Source organism: Pecten maximus, chromosome 1 (assembly GCF_902652985.1).
Source record: "Pecten maximus chromosome 1, xPecMax1.1, whole genome shotgun sequence".
NCBI classification, from domain to species: domain Eukaryota; kingdom Metazoa; phylum Mollusca; class Bivalvia; order Pectinida; family Pectinidae; genus Pecten; species Pecten maximus.
The window spans coordinates 2,422,301-2,431,287 of NC_047015.1; the positions used below are offsets into that span (position 1 = coordinate 2,422,301).

Consider the following 8,987-nt stretch of genomic DNA (forward strand, 5'->3'; position numbering starts at 1 on the left):
GTCAAAGAGGATACCCAGAACATCTAATCAAGGAAGAAATTAATAAATCAAGGAGCATACCTAGAGACAAGTAACTCAGCCAGATACATAGAGATATGGATAAAGAAGTATTACCATTCATGATTATATTGTTATAATTAATCATAACACTAACAAATTCCTATAGCCAAATAAGTATAATTTCAAACAGCTTGAGCAAGTGATAGTCTATGCAAAGTGCAGACTTTATCAGTATTGTTCATGAAGCGAGTGTAGTCCACCATAGACGTAGTTCAAAATATTTCCTAGTTCTTAGTGCCTCTATCTACTTGTGAGAATATAAAAGCCCACCCCGACTTTTGCCCTTTTTAAGTGAACTAGCCCCCTGGGCTTTTACCCAGTAAAATACTGTAACACCAACCGTCAATTGAAACAGGAAGAAAGTTGGATACATATTCTACAAACAAGGCACCCTGAAGGTCTTGATTTAATTTTGGTACGGCACGAATAAGAATTACAAAGTCAGAAAAACTATCAAAACTACACCCTAAAATTTATTTCTTATACCACCACTTTTTTAAACTATGGCGGGTAACAAAACCCTCAAATGGGCGGGAAACTTCATTATATTTCAACTTCCTATCGGAACATATTTATCATATTAACATATATAAATATGTACAAAGATGTATTTTTAATGACCGTAGTTGAACAACACCTTACATACTTACAGGACCCATTATTGTTGCTTGCCAATGAAATACTGAAAAAAAAAGCATAAAAAGGTCAGTGAATCAAAACAATCTTTCAACAGAAATAGTTATGTATATTTATGAAACATCTATTAATAGTACCCATCAGAAGGAGCTTTATTTGAAGATATTATTTGAACCTATTATTTGTTTCTGTGTGGACTTGAAATGTGATGTCACAATCCATTTGGAAGTCTTTAGCACATGAAGGTCTTGATATTGAAACAATATTGATACAATGAGTCCTGGCAAAATATCATTTATAACCCCTAGATCAAACAGTCAATGATTTCTTCATGTTAAGCATGCAAGATTATTCAAAAGCTCAGTGAAACAGTATTTATTTGGAATTTTTTGCCAAAATGTTTTGCATCTACTAGCAGTACTCACAATCATCTCCAACTGGACCAGCTGAGCATTGTGCTGGAGGGTCTCTCCCAAGGTCTTGCAATTCCTTCAAAAAAAAAAAAAGATGATGATACATGTTTGTGGTCCAATTCCTTCGGAGCTCTATTTTTGTTTAAAATGACACCTGGCCATTGACAGAGTTGGAATAATGATGACTACATAGTTAACTATCAGGAAATCCAACTGAAGTAGGTGTTCTGTTACATCAGATTCATCTTTAATGCATTCATGCTTCAGTGTACTATCATCTCTCAAAATGTCTAAGAACAATAATAAGTTTTTGGATGAGATGAAACACTGTTTAATCAGCCAATCCAATTTAGACAAAGAAAACATTACTGTGTTTCTGCTAACCCTACCGACCCTATATTTTTGTGTCTCCCACCATTTTTTTGTTTTTACCATTTTCAAGAAAGGGCTATTTATGTCAGGACTGTTTGTCATATAAACTTAGTAGAAACTATTTTAAAAATTAAAAAATAAAGTTACGTGGTTGGCGCTCTAACCAACTGAGCTATTGCAGAGACCCCTTCTTATGGACAGATGATGCTTAATGACAGACAAAAGGCGAATAGAAAAGGTCACCAGAGACTTTTCTCAGGTGATCTAAAATTTGGTAAATAGCTGGAAACTCAAACAACTGCAAAACCAAAAAATTATCCAAAACACATTTGTGTGATCAAGAATATTAGACATGACTCCATTAACCTGTATAATTTGTTAATAAAGCAATTTCCACAAAAATATTCCCTGAACCCCAAAACTTTGTACTAACATAGTACTAACTACTATAGTTCACCGAAGTACAAATATATTTCAAAGTACACCGTAGCCTTGACACACTTGAGTCATCACATATAGATAATTTAACATTGTTTTTAGTGTTCTGTAAACATGTCTCCTGTAGGAACAGTCACATTGTTGCATCATCTGTTGACACTTTCTCTTGGCCGCGAAACGTGCTGCATCGACACCGACTTTTTTCTTGTAACACTCAGAACTCCGCAATGTACGTAAGACAAAACACACACACAAGAGAAACCGTGAATGGACACCAACTAAATTTTTACTGTAATAACCATACACAAGCCTCGGACGATAATTTAGTATAAAACTTCTCACTTTCATCATGTCGTTTTCGTGCGTTCTCTTTACCCGAGCTATTATGGTAGCCATTTCCGGTCATGCGTAAAACAAACTGCATGCAAGTCAACCAAACAACATGGCTTTCTTGATTGAAGCGTGACTCAATATGATGTCTTTTCATCAGTACATATCATAACTTCATCAGTAATGTTCTACTAACAAGTAAAAACTATTCAAAGTATTCATTTAACAGATAAATCCATGTTCATTTTATTGAAGGCCTATCCTGTTCTATTCTAAACGTCCGTACAGGGCTGCAACTTACAAGTCTACAGCCAACGGGTAACTTGGTAATGGTTGTAAAGACAGAGTACCTCGGCAAAAAAATTGTACCCATGACAGCCCTACTAAACAGTACAGTCTCCTGTAGGAACAGTCACATTGTTGCATCATCTGTTGACACTTTCTCTTGGCCGCGAAACGTGCTGCATCGACACCGACTTTTTTCTTGTAACACTCAGAACTCCGCAATGTACGTAAGACAAAACACACACATGAGAGAAACCTCGAATGGACACCACATATGTGTGAAAGTACATGGAAATGCTCACTCCTTTCCATTGCCTCAACAGGAATTGAATCCGAGTTTCCGGCATGATAATAATAAGCCACAGATCTCTGAGCTAAAGAAGCATGCTCCATCAGCTGAGTGATAGAGACTGTATTTAACACCAGTGTACAAGGCATATTTAACATTATGCACAGGCCACACTGACCCAATCCTTTTACACAAGCATTTCCACAAACATATTGCCAGAAGTATCACATTTTCTATGTCAATCCAGAGGGAACAGAATTCTGACCTTTACCTGAAAAGTTTTGATAGTGAATACCTGTCCTGAATAGGGCTTTAAATCAACACTTCATTTTTTGTGGTGTCAAAACATGTCAAATACAGAAGGCCAGAAGAACATTTTTTTTAACTGGAAAAGTCTAATTTGAAAATTAATGTTTATTATCTTATTCTAATAGTATGTCTCAATACTTTTTTTTACATGGGCACATTTACATCATAGAGTAAGGCAATAGATATCTGATGAAAGTGCTGTAAAACACTTTTTTTAGAAGATCCACTTTTAGAAAGGTAAAGCTGTTATTTTATATCCATCATACAAAAAAAATGACCAATGACCCGGGCGAAACCGGCCCACGAGGAAGAGCTGCTCGTCTGAAAAAAAGCCTAATACTCGCGAAATGAGCTTGCTGGATGAATAGATTAATTTTCAAAATGTGTTGAAATTAAATCGTCTTTCATTAATACAAATCAAGAGAACATACATTTAAGGTTTAAGTGATTGTGAATGGGTGAATGAGAAATCTACCAGGCGATAAACACCCCAACTTTCTTTTTCTATATTCGACTTACTGCACAAAAACGAAAAATGATGTGCCAACATTGGAAACAATTTTGGAAAACCGTCAATATCAAAATGACAATATATAACGCACATATCGTACGATATCATACCACTAGTAAACTAACCTACGAATTCAGCATTATTCATACTTCACCGCAGAATAGTGTATGTTAAATTTTCCATCATGGCGGCCGACAAAATATTACTGTTTTGGAGCTTAAAATCACATCTTTTCATACTTTGTTTTCTGTATATTCCTATCTAAAACTGAACATAATTTAACTTTTAACCTTCTTACCTTTGTGATTCGTTTTAATGCCATTTCTGAATACCGTTTGAAATACAATTAACCTGAATCTTACGGTGAGCAGAAAACAGGTTTCCTTGCTCGTTCTGTGGTTGAACCGGATGTAATCATTACGCATGTATAAAGTACAGAGACAGCGCCATCTGCAGTGAAAGAATACTTAGCAACACGACAAGCACATTTTTCCCCGCGGAACCGTCTCTTTGAGGATATATTTTGGAACACAACGCTTTCTTAATTAATCCATATAAAACGAACGAATGAATCATGTAGTTGGTGTTATCACGGAAGCTACACATTGTATCTCGCAAGTCCCGTGATTTTATTTAAGCGCTGGTAGGCGATCCCCAACCCTTGGAGAACTCAACATGCACTACTGACACTAGTACTGTTATCAATTAATATTTTGATACCAGAGACGTGATATACACGGCTCTGTTTATAAACTCCGTTTGTAGTTTTTATTTTGTAAGAGTGTAAGTAGTTTTACCATCATATTATACCACTATCAGATACTGAAACGGGTCAATTTGTGGCTATAATTTTGTTGAACTTTAAACAGAGACATATATAAGGGAGCCACCACTTGTACGTGGAAATAGCCATGTTACTTATCTCTATATATGTCTCTGCTTTAAATGAATATTTTAAATTAGTTTCTTTTTACTCCAGGACCCCATGGGAAGTAAGCTGCATTGCAGCCTTCATGGGCAATCCAAGGTAAAGCCAAAAATAAATTGTATTCGAAAATAATAAAGTGCATTGTATGGTAGCAGTGTACAGTAAAAATGCCAAATTCTGAAAAATATGGCACATGCTTTAGATATGTAAACATTGCCAGTTAACCTTACATATAACCTCTAATAAAGTATATATATTTGAAATCTGTACAACATTTGCAATTTTAATAGAGCTCTGAAGGATAAGTAAACTGATATTTTCTGTGATTTTTAGAGCTGTGAATACCATGGTAACAGCTTAAAAAATTCTCCAAAATTGCAAAATATTATGATATTTGACCCAAAATGGCACAATTCTCTACACAATTTATTTTCTGAAACCTATTTAAAATTAAATATCTCTATCCCAAAGACAGAATTAATCTTGTTTGGACATATGTTGTAAATTAAGTTTTTCCGCTATCTTACCTTTTCTGTGGGCTTCCATTTTGCGCTGTAGGCGAAACTAAATTTCCTGTGTAAAATACACGTTCGGAAAATCCGGATATTTAAAATCCGGAACCAATTTATTGATTTTTGTTTTAATAAATGTGAAGCCTGTATGTACTACTTCATACTGGATATACCAATTATAGTGTACATTTATTTTTTCATTTTTTATACATATCATAATACAGGAGTTATTTGCTTAACAAAAAAATTGCCCATGGCCAGGCTGTCTTACTGTGGTGTGCTACCTATACACAACTTTTCAAACTACCAACTGTGATGTGATACTATTTATTAATTATTTATCATTAGGGGCCTATCTATTAAGAAAATGTTGAAAATATTGTGTAGTCTTATGTGATTGTACTGTACTGTACAGTACTGACTGTACTGAATGCTTTGACTGAATAAATACTAGGTCTATTATATTATTATTGTATTAAATTATTATTATCATAATTATATCATTATTACCGAACTAAAGTCATATGGTGTCAGGTCACCAACGGAAACTAAGACTATATTGTACCGTGCAGAATCCAGAGCTTATTTTGCCCTAACAGGCCCCCAACCTACACAAAGAAATGTCTTCTTTATTTTTTTTCCGTTTGTATACACACCATTCAACTTAATATTTTCTGTGAGGGCTCTAAATTAGCTCAGTGTTGGTGTAATATACATATGACGTGAACGCCCGTTAGTGGCACCATAATCTGGGGACAGCCTCCTTCTATGAACTCGGCCACACTATATAAAGCTGAAACACGACAACTAAGTACCTATGGCGCGGGAAGGATGTCATAATTTGCCTAGGCAGAAATCGAATTTTGCCTAGGCAAAATTATTTATGCTTAAGCAGAAATATTCGAATTTTGCCTAGGCAAAATTTGATTTCTGCCTAGGCAAAAATATTTAATTATGACATCCTTCCCGCGCCATAAGTACCTGACCATATATACAAATGCTCTACATGTATTACCATAGTCCGAATTTTCTGACGATCTTGCTTTGTAGACAGCTTTTGGCGATATTAACATCAGAACCCTTCGGATTAGTATTACCACTGAGACATACAACCACAGACTTGATATGATAGTCTTAGCATATCTTACTTTAAAGTGAAAATTTTTATTAACATTATGTATTACCATTGTTGACAGTGATTATTTTTGCCCTATTTTACCGCCGACTTTCGACTATTTCCATTACTGATAGTTGGCAAAAAAATTGCTTTTTCCCCCCAAAATTGAAGTGGTATTTTCCCAATTGACAAGTGTAAATAAGTTACGTTTTTTGCTAAGAGTTTGTGTTTGTTTTTGTTTAACGTCCTATTAACAGCCAGGGTCATTTAAGGACGTGCCAGGTTTTGGAGGTGGAGGAAAGCCGGAGTACCCGGAGAAAAACCACCGGCCTACGGTCAGTACCTGGCAACTGCCCCACGTAGGTTTCGAACTCGCAACCCAGAGGTGGAGGGCTAGTGTTAAAGTGTCGGGACACCTTAACCACTCGGCCACCGCTAAGAAGGCTAAATAAATTCACTACATTAGAAAGGTGTAACACTTGAACAAATAGAAAACAATAGCAGTAATGAGACAACTTTATTATATTTTTTCTGTGTTTTAACCTTTGAAATGAGGCCAGAGATCTATAGATATACTATATACTTTAAGTTATATAAGTTCTATAAATAGTTCTGTTCTTGGGGCCATTTTCTTAACTTTAAGATCGGTAAAATACATCCTATTCCTTTTGCAAATCAAGCATGGAAAATGGATCCTATAAACAGTGTACTTAGTTTTTCTTGATTGTATATACTTTTATGAGACATTAGGACAGATATCTTCCAGTAACAACGTCTGTGTTTATAAGGGGAAGTTTGGTATTCAAACTAAAACCGGACCCGAAATTCAGGAATTTAAAAATTAAAAAAAAAATTAAAAATAAAAATGATATATTATTTGAATAATATCTACAGCCATTAGGTTACAGAAAGCAAATAATATAGTTATCAGTTCAGTATTATTATAGGTGTGTCTCTGGTTATAGATATATTGCACGTACACACAGTATAGCATTAACTGAAATGAAATTGTGGAAATAATCTTGCAATTGGATTTAAAATAAAAAGCAAAATTTTTAAATTAAGCTACATTTCACAATTTACATATTTTCCCAATTTTTCGAAAATGTTGTGTATTTTCCCAATTGAAAGGATATTGGTGGTTCGAAAAATTGGTAAAAAAAACACTGGTTTAAGTAAATGCCATCCCTTAACATAAACCAATCATTATTGTGGACCCGATGTGTACACTACACATGTGTAACACCATATGACGAATCTGCCCTACACACATTTGTTATGGATCTGGTGTATACGTCATACAGGGAGAACCAAAGTCTGAGTCATATCAGGCAACTGATCTCACACAGCTTATCATACACAGCTTATCATACACCTACCGTGCTGTACAGGCAGCTATCGTGTTATTCAACAAAGTAAAAAAAAAAATCACACAAAATAAATCAATGTACTTTCAACCAATATATCATATTATTTTTCCGTGATTATAAGAACAAAGTATAGCCTAACGGATATAAATTCCTGGCGCGATGTTTCACACACAGGCATCCATACAATATTATAATAAGCAAATCCAAGATGGCAGACAATATTCCAGAATTTTCTTTGTACATATAAATTACTCAATTCAGTTTCTCGAAAATGTAACATATGTATACACAACTCAGTTTTGTGAGAATTCCATACGTGTTTATAACGGTACAGGTGTTTCTATGGCACGATTACAACGGGACAAACGAGCACACTTAAATGACATAAAATAGTCCAATTCCTGCTGAAAACGGAGAGATATAAATAATAGGTTATTTAGAAGGAAAAGCGATACCTTATTGATTCGTTTCAGAGCCATTTTCTTCTGAAGATGTGTAAGTATATCGTATTATTGTCCAGATATAGTTTACAAACTATTCCATGTAATACCCAGTTATTTCCGGGCTGTGCGACACAGTGTATTGACGTGTAACTAGGTTGGACCAATCAATGCTGTAGTAAGGTACGGCGGGTTCGTTAAGGACAAAAACACCGACAAACTACGGCTGCTTATACAGGCCATGCGACTATCAGATCACAGTTTAGCTTTAAGATCGTCAGCACAGCCGTCAGATCACATTATAGCTTTAAGATCGTCGGCACAGCCGTCAGATCACATTATAGTAACACAGCCGTCAGATCACATTATAGTAACACAGCCGTCAGATCACATTATGGTAACACAGCCGTCAGATCACATTATGGTAACACAGCCGTCAGATCACAGTTTAGCTTTAAGATCGTCAGCACAGCCGTCAGATCACATTATAGTAACACAGCCGTCAGATCACATTATAGTAACACAGCCGTCAGATCACATTATGGTAACACAGCCGTCAGATCACATTATAGTAAAACAGCCGTCAGATCACATTATGGTAACACAGCCGTCCGATCACATTATAGTAACACAGCCGTCAGATCACATTATAGTAACACAGCCGTCAGATCACAGTTTAGCTTTAAGATCGTCAGCACAGCCGTCAGATCACATTATAGTAACACAGCCGTCAGATCACATTATGGTAACACAGCCGTCAGATCACATTATGGTAACACAGCCGTCAGATCACATTATGGTAACACAGCCGTCAGATCACATTATGGTAACACAGCCGTCAGATCACATTATGGTAACACAGCCGTCAGATCACATTATGGTAACACAGCCGTCATATCACATTATAGTAACACAGCCGTCAGATCACATTATAGTAACACAGCCGTCAGATCACATTATAGTAACACAGCCGTCAG

At 35.7% G+C, this 8,987-nt stretch overlaps 1 protein-coding gene across 11 annotated transcripts in view; it reads right to left on the minus strand.

Annotated features, from left to right (window-relative positions):
* The window catches only part of LOC117322269 (ubiquitin-conjugating enzyme E2-17 kDa), a 64,712-nt gene extending 56,501 nt beyond the window's left edge, over positions 1 to 8,211 (minus strand). For 7 of the 11 annotated variants that reach the window (XR_004531513.1, XM_033877108.1, XM_033877100.1 and 4 more), the window contains exons 1-3: positions 8,026 to 8,211; positions 1,122 to 1,185; positions 711 to 742 (exon numbers count right to left, since the gene is read on the minus strand). Coding sequence is in view for 10 of the 11 variants with exons in the window: in XM_033877108.1 (XP_033732999.1) it covers positions 711 to 742; positions 1,122 to 1,185; positions 8,026 to 8,049 (120 nt within the window). In the remaining variant the exon portion in view is untranslated. Of the gene's footprint in view, positions 1 to 710; positions 743 to 1,121; positions 1,186 to 3,941; positions 4,713 to 8,025 lie in introns of those variants that run through there. The other 4 variants (XM_033877117.1, XM_033877088.1, XM_033877164.1 and 1 more) reach the window with 1 other exon arrangement.
* Between the last annotated feature and the right edge of the window lie 776 nt (positions 8,212 to 8,987).